The 21109-nt window shown below is 34.6% G+C and overlaps 1 protein-coding gene across 1 annotated transcript; it reads left to right on the forward strand.

The window, feature by feature from the left end:
- Positions 1–917: 917 nt before the first annotated feature.
- On the forward strand, positions 918–10488 carry LOC109816539 (protein RAE1). Its single transcript, XM_020381586.3, has 11 exons — positions 918–1249; positions 1325–1411; positions 1549–1626; positions 1772–1965; positions 3385–3526; positions 4338–4418; positions 6379–6507; positions 6606–6683; positions 7133–7204; positions 8598–8678; positions 10099–10488. Exons 1-11 carry the CDS (start codon positions 1202–1204, stop codon positions 10147–10149), a joined length of 1041 nt encoding a protein of 346 aa, XP_020237175.1. The 5' UTR covers positions 918–1201; the 3' UTR covers positions 10150–10488.
- Positions 10489–21109: the final 10621 nt, after the last annotated feature.

Here is a 21109-nt window from a genome sequence, read left to right on the forward strand (position 1 = left end):
AAAACTTGTTTAATCTTTTTTTAATGAATAAAAAGGTAAAATTATTTTGAATATTGTGTACATACGCCATTAATTAAAATGAAAAAAATATTTTTCTATCTATTTTAATAATCTTCATTGATTTTTTTTTTTTAATTTGAGAAAAAATATTTTTCTATATGTTTTTAATAATTTTCGTTGAATGTTTTTATTTGACGAGAATGTGTACTCATATCCACTAAAATTTTCATTGATTTACTATTACTTTTAATTTAAAAAATTACTATATGTAATTTCAATTTGTCAACTAATTAAAAATTAGAAAAATGATAGGAATGCACTATTTGATATACTCTTTTGAATAAACACTTTTTAATTAGTAAAAATTTATTAAAAAGATAAAATTTAGTGATATTATATTTTATTTAATGACCCACTCTTCTGATTTTTGAGGTATTGAATAAATTCTAATCAACAAGAAAGTAAAGAGTATTAAGATAAAAAGTATGTTACTAGCATTATCTTTTTTTAAAAATAATTTCAATATAATTTTAAAAATATTTATTATCAAATTTAATAAAATTATGCATTATAAATCTTTTTAAATATTCTATATTATTTTTTCTCTTACAACTTAACTTATCTATACTAATATATAAGAAAGATATCTATTTAGTAATCATTTTGATCTTCACATTTAATAGGTTTTATATCCTCTTATCATTAAAAAATAATATTTTTATTGAATAAAGAGTTAAATACAATATTTTGAGATCAAAAGATAAATCACACCAGTTAAACTAACATATATTATTTAATCTCATTTTTATTTTAATTTTAATACTTAGTTTATAATAATATTATTAATCCAGACTTTTTTCCTAAGTGAATTATTATTTTTTAAATCAGAAATTATAAATAATAAAAGATATTGTAAAAAAGCCCTAACTCCCTCACCTAAACGGTGGATTCTGTTTACCCCTAACCCTCTCTTCATTCTTCCGCCGCTGCTCGGCGGTTCGACGAACGGCGTCACCGTTCTCCGCCGCGCCAGATCTGGCTAGAACTTCTCGAAAGCAAAATAGTACCACATTGTTTAGCATGACCCACCTTCATTAAAATCCTATGCAACTGCACCATCCTCGTGTTCACTTCTAACCGCATATTTCTTCCCTCACTCACTCATCAATCTCTCTCTCACTTTCTCTTCTCTTTCATCCAAATGGCCACGTTCGGAGCTGCAAATACCAACCCCAACAAATCCCACGAGGTAATGAAAGTGTTACCATTCTCATTCTGATTCTGATTATGTGACGTGCTTTCTTCTCAAGAGTTAATGTTTCAGGTTGCACAACCTCCTTCTGATTCCATTTCGAGTCTTTCGTTCAGTTCCAAGGCCAATTTCCTCGTTGCTACTTCATGGGACAACCAGGTTCTCCATCTCGCTTAAAAAAAACTTTTTTTTTTTAATTATTTGTTTGCTGAATATCTAGATACGAGAAAAACCCTAAGTTCAAAATCTTCATTTTCATGTGTTTGTTCTTTTTGTGACGATTTCTACGTTGTTAGGTTCGGTGTTGGGAGATAACAAGGAATGGGACTGTTGTCAACAGTACTCCCAAGGCTTCGATTTCTCATGACCAGCCGGTAATGAATTTGAATTGGAATTTGATTTACGATACTACTTATTAGGAAATAAGGGGTTGTTGTTATTGTTGTTGATATTCTCCTTTGAGAATGAAGTGGCATTGGGTGCATTTTTTTGAAACTGGTTTTGTTTTTGTTGTTGAAGGTTTTGTGCTCCGCTTGGAAGGATGATGGAACCACAGTTTTTTCTGGGGGATGTGACAAGCAGGTGAAGATGTGGCCGCTTACGTCTGGTGGGCAACCAATGACTGTTGCGATGCACGATGCTCCTGTGAAAGATATTGCTTGGATACCGGAGATGAATCTTTTAGCCACGGGAAGCTGGGACAAGACCTTGAAGTATGAATTTTGATTCTTTTATTTATTTATTTATGTTTACAGTGTTAAAGGGATTTAGTAATGTTGTGTTACTGGCAAAAGTGTGAGTTCAGAGTATGATTGCGTTTGGTGTTGTGTCTTTTTCTGAGTTTTAAGGCCTGGTAGAACATGTGGTTCTGATGTTGATGTGTAAAGGGATTTATTGAAGGAAGAGGATCGGAAACTAAAAGGGCTGGCAATGTTGAATATTTATACTAGAAGAATGGCATGTTTGGGAATAGATTAATTTTGAAAAAAAAAAATTGGACGCTCTCTGAAAGTTGGTGAAAAAACTGATTGTTTTTCCAAAATAAGTTGAGCTAAAAACGTAAGCGGGGCCCTGAATTGAGTTAACTGAGGTGGCATGTTGTTCATTTTTTGGACCAATGATTCATGTTAGCAGGGAGGGTGAGGTGTGTCACATTGTCGTGTTGCAGTGATTTGTGTGGTGTAACTAGGTAGAAGATGATGCGGTGCAGCGAATAGGGTTTTGTGAGTCAATTGTGTTTATGTGGTTAGGGTATGTGGCAATGGGCCTCGCTGATTTTTGTTAAATCTTCATATTTTTAGGAGAGGATAGTTTTGAACATTGTTTTGTAATGTTAAGTCTATAAATGGGCAAACGAATATTTTCCCCTGAGGACTGTAGGCTTTGTTGGTCTTTTCTTTATTACTATTAAAGTGAAGTTTTTTTATTAATTAAATTTCTACAAAAATCATGATTTGATTCTGGGTTCCTATGGGGCCATGAGGGTCCAATTCAGATGAACATTATTTTAGACGGTAGACAACACTTCTTAAAATGTAAAAGCACACACCACTATGTTATGTGTATAAAGTACACAAACAAAATGTTACACATTCTATGATCTTGTGAAATTTTCTGTTTGTGTTGGGTCACAGAAACTACATCTGTTTGGGCCACACCTGTCTGTTAAAATGTTGGTAAGGTGGCCATTTGTTGCATGCTCAATTATGATATATTGTAGTGTGCTTAAGTTCGTTGTTTAGTTAGGAAGCATACAAATAATAGTGCTTTATTATATCTAGAAAGAATATATCAGGCTGGGTGGATTCATTTGGAACTGTTTATTCTCACTATCTGTCATTGCCAAAGATTTGGTAGATGTAATAAAACTATTTAATGTGTCATTGCCAAATATTTGGATTTTGGCAGGAAGCTTTCATGAACTAGCTGTTATCCTTCTTTTGGTTTTTATCTTTAAGTTTATGATTGTCTATTTGTGCAACACTGTGACACTTGCAATGAAAACTTCTAATAATTTAGTAAAAAGATGGCATATTTTGCACTAATTCCTTTTCTCGGTATCTGTGTGGTTGATTATGTTGATGTTTAACTACTTAAGAAATTATTTTATGCTTTATTTTCTTTATTTTTAGGTATTGGGATACTAGGCAGTCAAATCCAGTGCATACTCAACAACTTCCTGAACGCTGCTATGCACTAACAGTGAAACATCCTCTGATGGTAGTGGGAACTGCGGATAGAAATCTGATTGTCTTCAACTTGCAAAATCCTCAGGTGACATTTCATTCTTCCTTCTAAAATAATTTTTTATGGAGATGAAATTTCTGCTAGAAATTCTATTATCAGTATCTAATTTGAATAAAAATGTGTAATTTTGTTACATCATATGAAATGTGCATTCTCTTTTTGGCTTTTTGCTCCTTGCAAGTGTAATCAGAATTTTATTTTCCTATAAAATATAAAAACTTGGATAACAAACTATGGTTTTGTTATAATTCATTTGCTCTTCTAAGGTGTATGATGCGATTTACAGGAAATGGATCCTGATCATCTGAACTTTACTCAGTAGTATCACACCTTGGAAAAACCCTAAGATTAGTTACTTTGTTCAGTACCAGGAATGCAATGTGTTAAATTTTACTTAGTCTTAACCATCTTGATGCCAACTCCATGGGAGATGCATTTTATCTCCTTAAGGAGTCAGGAAATAAGAGAAAATATAGAATTTACCACATAGGCCATAGCTGATTATTGAAGAAAATATAAAATGAATTCATGGAACATGCAACCCAAAGTAAATATGATTGCCTGAATGCCCATATTTAACCACTTACACCCGCCTCCCTTTTATGATATATATATATACACACACACACACACACATATATATATATATATATATACATATATATATAAAGTTTCACATGATTTGTTTGTATTTACCTGTTCTGCACTTTCTGGTTTTCCATGGTTTTGACAAGGAGAAATTAAGCACTGATTTCATATTAAAATTTGTGGAGTTATTAATTTCAACAAACATCAATTTAATATGTTTTTCTTCTAATTTATATTGAAACCCCAACAGACTGAATACAAGAGAATCGTATCTCCCCTGAAATATCAGACAAGGTGTGTTGCTGCTTTTCCAGATCAACAAGGTTTTTTGGTATGTATTCAGCTCCCAATTACATTCAAATACACTAGAAATCTCAATTGTTGTGTTCATATTATTTAATCTTATTACGGCTATGATTTTGGGCAATTCTGCACATGGTTTGGGGCTTACACATCTATGTTGTGAAGATCCTCTACAGCTTGAGGATGCCTAACCTTGGTTGCCCGGTATGGGTACTGGGTACGGAACTTTTCAAATGTCTAGGATGAGTATTTTAATATAAAATTTAGAAAATATACATATATAAAAAATATAACTTTATATAAACATGAGAAAATTGTATGAATGATAAAAAAATACAAATGGGCATAACTTATTACATAGAAGGAGATTAAAGTCTTCAATATTAAATAAATATGTATCATAATAAAGAATTATAATAAATAAATTGTTTAATGTTAACATTGTGAAATCTAAACATGACTATGATATCATATTTTTAACAGTTTCGATCTCATCATTTCCTTGTCCATGACCATGGTCATTGAAAAGATTGATTCCTGCATCTCTGTTCTTTGTGAAATGTAGCACAGCAAGGATGCATACTTGGTAAACGGGTTCTAGTCAGATATTGATAATATTAATTATAATAAACTAAAAGTTCAAATATGTAGTCATTGAGACATGACAAAGACACAGGTTTGGGAGAAAATTGGAATGAGTCCTACTCACAGAATTGGGGGAGGGTAAGAATAGAGATGTAGGAGTGGGCAAAACAAAAGCAAAGTTGCTTAAACACTGACTTGAGCCACCGTCACCATCACCATCACAGCCATACATGAACATGAACACAACAATGTGAATGGAAGCAAGTAGGGACAAAGGGAAAACTTATTTTATTTTATTTTTTAATGTTTTCTATTTATTGGACTCAGGATGTGGTATCATACCTATCAAATAGTAGCCATGTGTATCCACATTGAATATCCTCTTTTTTTATTTTTTATTTTTAATTTCTTGTGTTATGCCCCTGTACAGACCCATGTGTACCACACATGTACTGGGTACGAGAACATACCCAATTTGTGTACAAGTTGACTTTAGGGGTACCCTTGCGTCAGAGGATCTAATTGGTACATCCATTGTGAATTTAGACTAATGGCTATTAGGACTGTGTTTAGGAACCTGTTTGTGTCAATACAACTGGGAAATCCCACTTTCCCAAGCACAAAAACACAAAGCAATTCTTTGGAGTTTTTGTTTCAACGTTTGTTTGGGTGACTCGGAACGCCACCCTAAAGCACCATTTGCTGAAGGATTTTGAACTGGACCCATAAGATGACTATTTTGGAGCCATAATTATTGAGACGTAACCATGTAGAGACTTCAAATTGAATTCTATGTTATTAGAATATACAGTAAATTCATATACTGACCTGTATACTGTAGAGCATATGTAGGGAACCCAGTACTACATACTAGTACTGTGATGATTAATGTGCTGTTCTGGTAGCACGTGCATTGTCTGGTGAACTAACTGATCTCCTAACTTCTTGATTCTGTTTTTGATACAACCCTGTTATAGCAATCTGTTAGAACTGATCGATTCTTTTGTAACAGTTTCTCCTATATAGTTCCTATATATTCCGAGGTGGTACTCATTATACAGATCATGATTCTGTCCTGTATCTTAGAAATTAGAACACTTCAAGACCTCTCTAAATTTTGTCTCTACTTTCCTTTTTTCCCCCACTTTCCCTCAGTTTGGCTCGCTTGAACTTCAAGATGTACTTGTTTTCCTTTACCATATTTGACATGTAGTACATATACAAACTCAAACATCAATTCTGTCTATTTCAATATAATGAGTCTCCTGTGTCACGTGTATGCTCTCTGCTGTTCTTATCACCATTGGACAAATCCTTGCTATGTATTCACTTAATAACATTATTTTTGACTCCAAAATGAATTGTTGGCATTATGGAGTATTCACTGTGTGGTTCCTCTGTAGGTTGGCTCAATAGAAGGAAGGGTTGGAGTACATCATCTGGATGATGCACAACAAAGCAAGAATTTTACATTTAAATGCCACAGAGAGAACAATGAGATATATTCAGTCAATGCCATAAATTTCCATCCGGTAGTGCACCTATGATTTCAAATTTAGTTAAATTTATTTTCAAGCTGTGTTTTTAATAACCTTTTATGTAAGATCTTATTTTGTGTTGTTGCATTCAGATACATCACACTTTTGCAACTGCTGGATCTGATGGTGCTTTTAATTTCTGGGATAAGGACAGTAAACAGAGACTCAAGGTTCCTGCTTTCTCTAATGCACTCTTTTCACCTGTTCTTTCTGAAACTGATCTTTGGAATTTTCAAAACATACTTGTGTTGTTTTTTCTGCATAGATTAAAGTTTTTGCTCCTTTGTTTCATGCTAGGACCCATCTATATTTATTGATTGAACACCTGGTAACCTAGATATTTTTGTTATTACATTCCTTTTTGGCCATAAATTTTTTTTTAATGATGGGGTCAGGGGGACACCTAGTCTCTAATTTGCCTATTATCACTTATAGGAAAATGGAAGAATGATCCCTTTCAATATTGGATCTGGATGTTTGTGTTTCTTTTTGGGTTCTTAAAGCCTCAATTATTGTTTTGATCATTATGAAGATCTTGAAAGTAATATGTTGTCTTCAATCCTCTTGAAGTATTTGTTGTTATTGTCATTTGCTTATAAGACTTTAATATGTATTGCAGGTTATGCAAAGGTGTAGTCAGCCCATACCTTGCAGTACATTCAATAATGATGGTTCCATATTTGCTTATGCGGTATTTGTCCCTTTGTAAACCACACTGATTTACTTGTGCAGTTTCATATTTTTTTGCTTCTTTCTTATGACATTCATTAATAAATAAGGAAACCTGAATTTGTTTGTGTAAGATCTACATGTTTTGCTTCGACAATTGAAGTCTTACCCTTCTCTTGCTCACTCTTGCACTATGGCACCCACACCCATGTGGTGCATGTATGGCAAATATTATACAAATATGTACTGTGATGTCCAATTTTAAGCTATTTCTGATGCCAAATATTATGGTGCAGGGTGGGGGCATTTTAAATGCTTTTCAAAATATTGACAATAAACATAGGAAGTTACATATTTACATTATAAGCAAATAACCAAGTAAAGAAAAAAATGCAAGCAACACACTTTTTCAATACACTATTCATTATTTGGTGAACATCATGTTGGTCCCACTAAATAGGGTGTAGGTCCCACATGAATTTATGTGTGTTGGTTCCAGATGAATTTAGTAGGTTCCACATTCCTCTATAAAGAAATTGTTTACTATGGGCTATCGGTTTCTAGTTATATAAAAATGGATTCTCAAAATATTGATTTATATATATCAATGTGGCCCCATTTTGTGAAAACATCATACTTGTTATCTTCATTACTTGAATGGATTTTCAATCCTTGTCCCTCTACCTCTTGTTCTGTGCTTTTCCTAGTCATTTTCTTAAAAAATTAATTAGAAGGGGTTGTGAGTTAGATAATATTCTGATCCATAGAAGGCATAGTCAAATCTTGAGTTTAAATTCTTTGAATGGAAAAAATAGGCACTAGGAGAACCTAGCCTCTCCTTAAATGAGTCCACCTAGTGCAACTCAGAATTTATCAATTCCCAAAGGCCAAAGTGGCTTTTGGATGCTACGGGTTTAGGACCCAGATTATTTTTGCTTAATTAAGTCCTTGAATTTAAATTGTTAAATTGAACGTTCAATACTTATAATTAATTTAAAATTATTCCCCCCTTTAGCTAACAGATTATGTATGCTACTAAAATTGGTTTTGGCAGTCGAATTAGGCATTTACATGTATTGAAAAATTAAAAGGTTAAATTGATGAATTTAAGGACTTTGTTGAGAATGCGTACATCTTCCCGTCCCTATTATGGCAAATAGCATACAATGCATGTGCCTTTAAAACAGTATGAAATGAATTGCCTAAATCTCATCTACCACACAATTTTTGATGGTAAATTGTCAGTTTTGTGCATGTGACGCAGCTTGTGATTAACTCTGTTCAAGTTTCGTTCTTCAACTTTATGAACTTAAAAATATGTATGAAGTTAACTTATTTTTGTGCACATATTGACTTGACCCGTAACTTTAATTACCTCCCGTTATTTGATTTTGCAATCATGTGCGTATCTGTAGGTTTGTTATGATTGGAGCAAGGGTGCAGAAAATCACAATCCAGCTACAGCAAAGAGCTGCATATATTTGCACTTACCACAGGTACGCTTGTGCATATGTACACTACATTCATGTTTAAGTTGTATAATCTTCCCATGAACATATTTAACAACCCATTGGATGGATGAGGCTGAATGAATATATAATAGGCTAAATTATATTTTTGATTCTTTATCGTATTTTTTAGATTCATTTTGGTTCTTTATTTTTTAAAATATTCACTTTGATTCTTTATCACCTAAATTTGAATCGATTTAGTCTTTTTGAAACAATGATTATGTTTAATTGAGACATTATTTTGAATCATTTTTTGACTAAATCAAGATTTGAAACTTATCTTATTAGATTCACTTATATAAAAGCTATTGAATGCAATGAAGTTTAAAACAAAGTGTTATAAAACAAACATGGTGAAAATTGCATAAAAATAAATTTAAAAAGGAACTAAAATTTAGAATATCTAATTTCATAATATTTTTTAGTTACACATTGGGATATATTTTTCACACTATTTTCATTATGTTATAGCCCGTTTAGATTTGAACTTAATTGAATTTTATTGGGAAAAACCCAAGTCCCACATCGTCTAGAGATTAGGCAATTGAATAGTATATAAGTGGAAAGCAACCCTTACCTTACAAGCCGGTTTTGTAGGGTTGAGTTAGGTTCAATCCACTATTCTAACATGGTATCTAAACCATTTAGATCCACTTTAAAAATGGGTCACCCACCATTGATGCATGCCTCATAGGCATGAGGGGGTGTATTGGAAAAAACCTAAGTCCCGCCAATCCTAGATCATTAAAAAGGGTCACCCACCATTTATCCACGTACCAAACCCAATAGTGCTGGACGTGAGGGGGTGTATTGGGAAAAATCCAAGTCCCACATCGACTAGAGATTAGGCAATTGAATAGTATATAAGTGGAAAGCAACCCTCACCTTACAAGCCGGTTTTGTAGGGTTGAGTTAGGCTTAATCCACTATTCTAAGAAATTTCATATTTTTCATATAAGTAAATCTAATGTTACAAATTTCATGTCTTAAATCAGTTGAAAATTGATTCAAAATTGTTTTAAAATTGAAAATGATCATTGTTTCAAAAGAACCAAATCAATCCAAATTTAAGAGGTAAAAGATCAAAATGAACATTTAAAGATAAAGGACTAAATATATAATTTAGTCTATAAAGTATTGAAACAGAATGGGAACAATTGTTATTCTTTCATTTGGAAATATGATTGGAAATTTGGAATATTAAATAATGAAATAGAATGGGAGCAATTGTTAAGTTGTAGTCTTTTTATCTCTTGATCTACCTGCTTTTAATGAGGGTACCCCAAATAAGAAAACAAAGTTGAGGGATGCTTCATTCATGTCATGTTCATATTACAAGCGTTTATTCCAGTTTTTTCCATTCAACAAGCATGAGTTTAGGAGTAACCTTTTCTCATGTGAGCAGGAGTCTGAGGTTAAAGGTAAGCCAAGAGCTGGAGCAACGGGTAGAAAGTGAAGTTTGGTGCTCAAGTTCCATTGTCTTGGTGCACTCATAGGGTCATTGAAACTGGAATCACCAGATTATAATTCATACATTGTTTTTGTTAATCTAAAATTTTCTTAGCTCCCCCCATTTTTCTACCCCACCAATGTACTAAATCATGATTTTTAGGGTTAGGCCTATGCTCTTTTATCACATGGACAGATTCAGATGAAGCTGACATCTTTTACGGTTTATGTGGATGGGTCGTGATGGATTATTCTTTCTACAGTACATAGAAAAGTAATGTAGGAGGATCATTTCTTGATCCCAATCTCACCATCCTTAATGATAACATATCTCTTATTATGATCATGTTTCTGGTCCATCCTGATTGCTAGAGGTACCGAGTTGTGACTACTCTAGTTGTGACTACTCTAACGTGACATGTATATGTTCATTTATTGCAAACATTGAAACTATTTTTTTGTTTGGCCAAATGAGAATGTAAAGTCGTAGCTTAGCATATATGATTCATGTCACCATCCCATTATAACTTGTTTCAAAGGAAAATCTAGCTAAAAGGAACTCCACTAATTCAAAATAAGTATTGAATATGGCCCACTATAAAGGGAATAAACTATAAATTCATGTTAACAAAACAAAGTTAAAAGTAAAAAACTACATGTGTAACATCCACAAAGCTAGCACACTCAAAACAATATTTAAGAGTGCTTTTTATTCAACTCAAATACTCAATAGAAAAACTTTTATTAATAGAACGCTTCTAACAATGAAAGCAATGCTTCATCCATGAGTCGTTAAAATGACTTGTAATAGCAGGATTTACAACTTATTGTTGATTGCAATATAATCCTTGTGATAAAATAATTTTTAAAAATTAAAAATTATCATTAATTTTGTAATACCAAATTTATCCATATGAATTTTTTTTTATTTGGGGTTGTTGCTCTCCCTTCCGCTGTCACTGCTACCTCTGTCGCACTCCACCACCTCCAACCTCACGTCATCCCCTTTCCCTTCATGCTTTTACCCCTCCACCACCAGTCCAGGGACGGAGCCAGGATTTCAATACTGGGGGGCCGAGAATTGGAATGATCAAATGAGGCGCTACATTTTTTTAAAAAAAAAAAAATTCCAAAGTGATACCACATAGCAGGCCGTACCAGAAGTCCAAAAGTTGAATAAAAAAATAAATTTGGGTTATTCATTTAATTATACATATGAGTTTATATTAAAAATAGGGGGTGCCATATAGTAATATATATGTATATAAAAAAAAATTAAAATTGTTGGGGGGGCCGTGGCACCCGTAGGTCCCCCCTTGGCTCCGTCCTTGACCACCACCGACCTCCACCTTCCTCCTTTGTTGCTGTCGCCACCCCTGTCGCACTCCACCACCTCTAACTTCATGTCATCCTTTTTTCCTTCATGCTTTTGCCCCTCCACCACCATCGACCTTTACCCTTCCCCCCGCTGCTGTCGCCACCCCTGTTGCACTCCACCACCTCCAACCTCACGTCATCCCCTTTCTTTTCATGCTTCTGCTCCTCCACCACCACCGACCTCCACCCTCCCCCTCTATTGCTGCTGCCACCCCCGTCGCACTCCACCACCTCTAACCTTACGTCATCCCCTTTCCCTTCATGCTTCTGCCCCTCCACTACCACCGACCTCCACCCTCCCCCTCCGCTGCCACCGCCACCCCCCGTCCCACTCCAAGTAAAAGAAAATCAATTTATTCATATGACAATAATAACCCTTACTAATCAAATTATATTTTTTAAGAAAGGGACTATTCTCCAAAATAAAAAAATAATTACCATAACAGAAGGGATTAATCTGCAAAATTCAAAAATTTCTATTTACAAGTTACAGGTAACAAATCTGAACCGTTAATTATTTTATTATTAAATTTAATGGTTAAAAATGGTGCTTCATCAATGTACCATTTTTTATACCTCTTCATGTTAGAATTTTCGTTATTAATAAGCCCAATATAAAAGTCGTGGACATGAGGATATGAAAAAGTAATCACAACATGCCCAAAATTAAGCAACAAAACAAAACCTTTATATGCTCACTCATTTCATATCAACATGAAAAAGTTGTAAGCTGGTATGCGCGTGTGTCATTTTGCTTCACTCTTATGCCTCAATCGGAATGTGAGGAGCTAAATGTTGGGTTTCCGTCTAAATGTTGATCAAGTGTCATCTCTCCATTGGCATATATGTCATTTGCAACATCAATATCATATCATCAAGTAAATGTCATGATAGTTGTAGGTTGGTAATTGGGAAACCTAACTATTTGTTAAAGTACTTGAATCAATTCCATTGCAATGCCAATCAGTTAGCCAAGAATGACATTGGAAGCCAAAGTGATGAAAAATTGATGGGTATGGGTTCATATTGGATTCATTATGCTATAAGTTGTCTTCACATGCTAGGGCTTCCTTCACCACTTTCAAGCTTCTCCTTGGCTCTCCATCTTCCATGAATCACCTTATTTTATTTTTTTGTGACAATGAGAAACTAATTTCATCCTTATTGGGATCAGATGTAACCAACCAATGTTAGTATTGTGTTTCTACTTTTAATGCTTGTTGTGGAGAGATCAACCAAAGCTTGATATTTGATTCATTAGATATTAAAAAATATCTTTTCTAATCTTGAACTAGAACAAAATACTTAGTGTAGCTTGTATCTAAGAATAGAACTAGCTTGACCCATTAGTTGCTTAAACCTTTTTATTAATGCAAGTTTGTTTATTAAGTATTTAAGGGATTGATGCTTAATAGTGGAACTTAGGCTCTTTCTTCTAAGTAATTAGAATTTGAATAATATAGTGGGTTAGCATTAACATTAAATGCAAAAAAAGATTTGAGTATTTTAAATGCATGATAGTGAAGTTTGGTGAAGTCTAATCCTAACATTAACATACCATATCATTTCTTATCTAAATTCTCTTCTATGTGTTTGAGAAAATACCAAAAAGAACTTTATCTTTCTTTTACATGAATTTTATTTCTTTTACCGATCAATATCAATTAATGAAATATTTTTAGTTTAAATTAGTTATTAAATTTATTTGTTGCCATGTATTACACAAGTCCTTTGGGAGACAATATTTACTTATCATTGACTACTTGTGCGATTGATACACTTGTCAAAATCATGTAATATTCATCATTTAACTCATGCATTAGTCTCAATGTATAATTGTGATCCTAGTAAACAATAATACTTGACTACATATACTTTAAGATTAATATTATTTGTTCACTAGAATTTCAAATGAAATCATACTTGATATATCTTTGAACAAACAAACCATTCTAATGGCATTATTATGTTTTGCAATAAAACCATAATATTTGAAATGCCTTTATAAAAATGATCAAATGTCAATACATCAAAATTATGATACAAATAAAAGATTGGCTAATCGAGATACACTTAATACCCATCAACCTCATGTGAGCAAGAAACTTCATTAGCAGGCCAAACATATTCTCTAATGTTGACACTTTACAAATCTTAACATCTCTTCTATAGATGATCTCTCAAATGAGATAGAAGTATATTAGTATGTGTTTGGATCACTGGTGAGGTCTAGGTTCCTTGACTTGAGCAATTACTTCATTGTTGTCACAATATAGGTTAATCATGTTCACAATGCTAAGAACAAAGCCAAGTTCAGTAATTAACTTCTTGATCCAAATAAACTTCTAAGTTACATTTTATTCAACTATATACTCAACTTTATAATATAATTGGTCATTGTCATTTGCTTTGGACTTTCCTAGCTCACAATGCCATTATTCACACTAAACACAAATCTTTAATGCAATAAGAAATTATCCCTATAAATTTGGAAGCTAATATTAGTGTAACCCTTTACAACGAGATCTTCTTTACCTCTATACACTAAGAAAACATCTTAAGACCTTCACAAGTACTTAAGAATATTCTTGATGACAACCTAGTGACCTTGATCGGGATCAAATTGGTATATGCTTGTCGTGCTTAAAGCATATGACACATATGGTCAATAACACATTACAATATACATGGTAAATCTAACTATAGATACATGGAATCTTACTCATGCTTTCCCTCTCATTTGATTAGGTGGGAGATTGTCCCTTGGACAAATATATGTCATGTGGCATAGGAAAGAAATCCTTCTTAGAATAATGCATATTAAAACGCTTGATTACTTTGTCAATATTTGTACTTTGACTAAGGTTGAATAACTTCAAAAATCTATCTCTATAGATCCCGATTTCTAATACATACCTCACCCAAGTTCTTTAGGGAAAAACAACTTTCCAACCATGTTTTCACATGTTGAAATGTTGGGATATTGTTACCAATGAGTAATATGTCATCCACATACAAAACTAGAAATGCAATTGTGGTCTCACTAACCTTTTTGTATACACAAGATTCATCTTCATTCTTGATGAATCCAAATTATCTAATCAGAACAAAGATTCTAGCTTCTAAGAGCTTACTTTAATCCATAAATGGATCTTTGCAATTTGCATACCTTTCTAGCTTATTTTAAATAATTCACAAAACCTTCAAGTTATATCATGTGCACATCCTTGATAAGATTCCTATTAATAAATGTTGTTATGTCCTCTATCCACTAGATTTCATAATCCTGGTATGCTTTTATAATAAGTTTTATTTAGAAAAATTTAACCATCGCAATTGGAGAAAAAATCTCATCATAATCTATACCATGAATTTGCTTGAAACCTTTTGCAACAAATTATGCCTTAAAGGTGTTTACTTTACCATCCATGTTAGTATTCTTTTTGAAGACCTACTTATCCCTTATATGTTTTTACCCATTCAAGTATATGGATCAATAAAGGTCCACACCTAGTTAGTGTACATGGATTCCATCTTAGATCTTATAGACTCAAGCCACTTCTTAGATTCAAGTCAAATAATGGTCTCCTAGTAAGTCACATGCATGCTTATCTTAATCCATGGGCATCACATCACCTTCCGTAATTAGGGGGAGTGCATATCTCTTAGGTTGATGATATGGACTATTAAACCTACAAAGTTCTTTTGTTACTTGAACTCGAGGTTGTGTGAATGTATTGTAAAGAGACGTTATCAAACTGACTCTAGGTTGCTAACTCTAGTTGTTGAGATGCCTTGAATTCATATTTTGTTTGTTACTATTTCATCCGTTATTTGGGTTGTAATGAGGTATTAAGGGGTTGTTATATTTTATCTTTGTTATAAGGCTAAAAGACATCTGTATCAGATATCTTTGCTAATTCAGAAATAAAAAACTCTTGAACTGCTTGTGGACATAGGTCACATTGACTAAACCACGTAATTTGTGTGTCGTCTTCTTTCTCTTGATCTCTTTCTTTTGCATATTGTCATAACAAGTGGTATTAGAGCCAGTAGTCTGATCAAGTGATCGGCTCGACAAGTATGATGGTTGGTAGGTAGATCCAAGTTTGCGATCCCTTGTGTCAAAAATCTTCTTTACGATGGGTCCATGTGGAAGAGACTCTTCCTGATAACATGGAGGGTTAGGAGGCGTGTCCCTTTGACGATGGAATGACAGTGCAAGTACTTAGAGCGTGACTGAGCTTTATGGGCTATCATCAAATATATACTTGTGAACTGATGGCTTTCGCTGGAAAAAGGGTAAAACCATGGTCCTTTGTTTGAGGGGAGGATTTTTGAGATGCAAGTAAGGTCCCACATCATTCAAACAAAAGGATGGACATGAGTTTATATACACATAATTGTCTCCATTGATAGAGAGGCCTTTTGGGTGGTATCCAAAAGCAAAATCGTGAAGGCTAGGTCCAAAGCAGACAATATCTTACCAATGTGGAGACATGTATATGTGTGTGGTAATCCCCAGACCACAACACTAGTTTACTAAACTGACTAAGGTTTAATTAGTTAGTGAGTACTCAACTTGTACTATATATATAGTGTTCTACTTATTATTAAAACAGAATACACACAATACAAATTCTGTTACATAATTTTTTATTTTCTCTTCTTCCCTTTTCTCTTACATGGTATTAAGAGCTTGACGATCAACAATGGCTAAAACGTGTTCATTGTAACCTTCATTTGCACTGATTAAGTTTGTGCACACAATTTCGTCGAAGTTAGATGAGATGAACTTTCTCATATGGCATCAACAACTTTCTCATATGGTATCAAGAACTTTCTCATATGGTGTCTTCTCTTTTGTAATGCTTGTTGTATGGGAAAAACACATTGTTTGCCTTCTAATTTGTCTGTTTCAGTGTATAGAAATCCCTTAGAATTAGTGTACAGTGACTTGTGGGGACCAACCCCTATACAATCTTCGAATACTTACAAATATTACTTAAGCTTTGTTGATGCTTATTCACGTTTACATGGATCTACCTACTGCAAAACAAATATGATACATTCACTGTGTTTAAACAATTCAAAATGATGGTTGAGTTACAATTTAATACTTCTCTTAAAAATCTTCAAATTGATTGGGGTGGTGAATTCAAACCTTTGTCTAAGTACTTAAAAGACCTAGGTGTTAATCATAGAGTCATATGCCCTTACACTCATCATCAAAATGGAGTAATTGAGAGAAAGCATAGACATATAGTAGAACTTGGCTTAACTTTTCTTAGCATTCATCTCTTCCTTTAAAATTTTGGGATTCAACTTTTTATACTACTATTTATCTTATCAATAGATTGCCAACTGCTTCACTCAAATATGTTGTTCCATATACTATTTTGTTTAAATAGTCTCCTGACTATACCCTTCTTAAAACCTTTGGATGTGCATGTTTTCCTCTTCTAAGATCATACACTAATCACAAGTTAGATTTCAGATCTCATGGGTATGTATTTTTAGGGTACTCTACTTCTCATAAAGGATATAAATGTTTTTCTCCTACAGGAAAAATCTTTGTCTCCAAAGATGTTGTGTTCAATGAGTATCAGTTCCCTTATCATGAGTTATTTCCCTCATCTATAACTCAATCATCACACACGTTATTGTCGCAACCCAAAAATTTCTGATCTCGCGACCTATGGTTTAGACATCCTTTTAAAAGTCTCATTAATTAAGGAATGCCTGAACACCAGACTAATTCTTAATTAATGGTTTTGAAAATAGGTTCATGGAGTCGCCACCAATATTTTACTCAAAATATTAGAAAAAGAAATTTTTTTTAAAGATCCAACAATGGCCTTGATAACTAGAATTGGGTTCGGGGGTCGGTTACGTGTAGGGAAGGTATTAAGCACCCCTACAGCGCCCTCAATCGGTACCCTATGATGAAGTTAACATGATAAGAATTAATAAATTAAATATTGAATTCCCTTTATTAATATTTATTTACATATTTAAAATTTAAATTATATGACTAACCCTAAAATATCTACATAATTGCGTTTGTTATAAATAAAAGATAGAGATAAAAATGAGAAATAAAAGATACAGAAGAAGATTAATTGAAATACCTCTTGAACAAGCTCTATTGAATCATCAAATATGGATAAGGTACTTTGTGGCGACCTTTCACACTATAGTATGCCTCACAAATCTCAAGAAATACAATAGGAGGGAGAGAGAAGATAGAGATGCGACACAAATCTCAAGAAATACAATAGAAGAGAGAGAGAAATTTTCGTGCTCAAAGGAGTCTTATTCAAAATTTCTCTGGCCGCCCTAAGCACTGTGCCCGAGGTGACATACTCAAAGATCCAAGAGGAGTTGGCTAGACATGAAGGTTTGGGCCTGTCAGGGCCCATCGGGCCCATTGGGCCTAGGAAGGCCCAAGTTGAACTTTTCATGGGCCATATTTTGTTATAGCTATTTTCATATGTTTTGTATACATCATGTTAGTATAGGTATCATATATTTTGGTCTTGTATTTTGGACCACATAGAGTAGCATTTTAGGTTTTAGGCTTGTTGGGCCTAGTTTTGGGCTTCATGGGCCTTTGGGCTTTTGGTACCCAATATTGGGCTCATTTTCATTCTTGTAATTTTTCCTTTCCATTGTATTTGTTTGACCATTGTATTTAGGTCATTAGATTAGGAAAATACAAGAAATACTAAAGTAGGTTAACTAGGTTAAATTAGGTTTAATTTGGAAGCCATTTAAGTTACATTTGAGTCACATGTTTTGCACCAATTGGTGGCTGAACATGTGACACTCAAATTAACCCTAAATGACTCTCAAATCAGACCTAGATGCACATTAGATACCTAAACTCACGGCCACACCCATGTGCACCAAAATTTGAATTCAAATTTCCAATTTGAATTCAAATTTTAGGCGCCAACTTGTGTAGTTTAGTCTAGGTGCCAAAACCGTCCCTACTTAAAGTGTTTCTCCTACACATTGTAATCACTTTTGAATATATGAATTTTCTGAACTTGTATTCAGCCAAATTCCCTCAAGAGTCACCGAAACCATCCAAGAGAGAAAACCTTAAGAGAGTGCCTTCAATCCCCTTAGGAAACCTAGCTTCCTACTCTTTGAAGTGTGCAATCCCTTGAGAAATGTGCTTGGATGCTTCCGTCAATGGATTAGAGCTTCTAATCCTCACGAATTCCTCTTCTAAAGGTGTTCAAGTTCTCGGTCCTAACTCCTTGATTGAAGATCCGTGCATAAGGAGAGCTAAGGAGAAGCTACATCTTCCACTTCTCCTAATCTCTTCCATCATTTGTCGTATACTGGATTGAGATGCGAGTACAGTCTCTCGAGACCTTTTCCTCACGACTTTGTCGTATACCGGATTGGGATGCGAGTACAGTCTCTCCAGACCTTTCCCTCACGGCTTTGTCGTATACTGGATTGAGATGCAAGTACAGTCTCTCCAGACCTTTCCCTTACGGTTTTGTCGTATACTGGATTGGGATTTGAGTACAATCTCTCCAGACCTTTCCCTCACGGCTTTGTCGTATACCAGATTGGAATGCGAGTACAGTCTCTCCAGACCTTTCCCTCACGGATTTGTCATATACCGAATTGGGATTTGAGTACAGTCTCTCCAGACCTTTCCCTCACGACTTTGTCGTATACCGGATTGGGATGCGAGTACAGTCTTTCCAGACCTTTCCTTCACGACTTTGTCGTATACCGAATTAGGAGGTGAGTACAGTCTCTCTAGACCTTTCCCTCACGGCTTTATCGTATACTGGATTGGGATGTGAGTATAGTCTCTCCAGACCTTTGTTGTATTTTGAGGAAACTGTCGATGCCCTCATTGGTTTGCTTGACTTATGGTAGATATTGCCCCAAGGATGTTGGGCAGGAGGTGTGTCATGATGCCTTTAATTTCCTTTTTGGCTTTTCTTGTTGGTGTTGTGGGATGAAAGACTGCCCCTAGGTAGATGGGCAGGAGATGTTTGATGTGCCCCTGTGTTGGTGGGCAAAGAAGTGGATGGCTAGCAGCCCCTGCCACATGAGCATTGTGATGCCTCTCAAGGCGCTTGTTGCGGAGTCCTTTTGATTCATTGATGATTGATTGTTTGATTGTTGATGGATGGTTGTGGATGCCCCATGGTGAGTATGGATGCACATGAAAATGCAAGACAGGAATGGATTGGATTTTTTTTTTATTATATTTATTTTATTATTTTTTTTATAAAGTGAAGTTATACCCTTTTGTGCACACTTGTGCCCTATGCATGCTATGCAATGCTGCATCTATGCTAATGCTTAAATGCAGATTGATTTTACTTTCAAGAAATTAATCTATGCGCATGGATCAATGTCATGGATTGTTAGCCTTTTAGTCGTGTCGAATTTAGTGTTGCATTTTTGAACCTGAGGTTTGTGTAGTTCGGCCCTCTCGCTTGTAGCGAATATGATATGTTAGCCTTTAGATCAGGTGTACCTAGACTCTGTTCTAGGACACCTCAATCTTTTTCTTGTGAGTGTTCACTGTGCATATTCCGTGTATCTCTCAAATTTATCTTAATGCCATGTAGGTCAAGAGGAATGAGAGAAATGGGATATATACATATATTTTTTGTAAAAGTTTTGTTAGAAAGGATTTTTTTCAAAAATGGTTTATAGAAGAATGGCTGGCCGAGGTAGGCTAGTGGTTTAGGCTGATGAACAAGCACATTCAAAGTGAGGAAATCATTTTCCGTGTTAGCTTATTATTTCCTTCAAAGTTAAGCAATGACTTGGGATTGCATATTGATTAAATGATCTTCTCGAGCCGCCTTTCAGTTTTCAGCTCGGGATGCTGCTTTGTCCTAACTTCTGCCTAGGTTACTTGAGATGTGTTCCCTAGCGGACATTTTCTTTTTTCTTTGATCCTCACTTTTACCTAGGCTACCCTTTTTGTTTGTGGGTCTCCTAGCGGACCTTGCCCTAATTTTTGCGCAGCCCCTTTAGTGGGTTTCCTGCCAGGCTTTTGTCTTTGCAGCATTTGTGATCATCTTTCATTCCTTCATTAAAGGGGGATGCCCCTTGCACTGATTCTATTTGGACTTTTATCCACAAGTCATGCCCAATTTGATTGATCTTTATGTGTTTTTTATTGCGTATTAAGCCATCGTTTCTAATGACGTCCTTATTTCAAATGTACTTGTTCATTTAAGGTTTGTTGACGAGGCTTAGAGTAGATAAAAGGGAGAAGAGAAATGAAGTAAAAAAATGTATGGCATTAAAATAGAATTTTTAATTTACACGTGCCCATTTAATGTAGCTTGAGGGCCCGGGCATGCCCCAAGTTCGTGATTCATACACAAAGAAAAAGAAAGAGGTTTCCCCTTAGAGAGGCCTAAGTCATCTAACCGTATAGCTAGTCCTCCACTTGCATGGATGTGGCGCTTCAGAAGATCTCGTGTAGAGGGAGGGCGCTTTAGAAGATCTCGTGTAGAGGAAGGTCATTTGGCTTCTTCTCTCGTAAAGGTATTTTCAACCCATATCCTGAGCTTTTCATAAGAAGTAGGAAT

This window comes from Cajanus cajan, chromosome 11, assembly GCF_000230855.2.
Source record: "Cajanus cajan strain Asha chromosome 11, NIPB_CcT2T_4, whole genome shotgun sequence".
NCBI classification, from domain to species: domain Eukaryota; kingdom Viridiplantae; phylum Streptophyta; class Magnoliopsida; order Fabales; family Fabaceae; genus Cajanus; species Cajanus cajan.

Coding starts and splice junctions, on each gene's coding strand:
- LOC109816539 (XM_020381586.3), top strand. CDS start 1,202: ATGGCCACGTTCGGAGCTGCAAATACCAACCCCAACAAATCCCACGAG. Junction 1,250..1,324: donor ACCCCAACAAATCCCACGAG/GTAATGAAAGTG, acceptor TTAATGTTTCAG/GTTGCACAACCTCCTTCTGA. Junction 3,527..4,337: donor TCAACTTGCAAAATCCTCAG/GTGACATTTCAT, acceptor AAACCCCAACAG/ACTGAATACAAGAGAATCGT.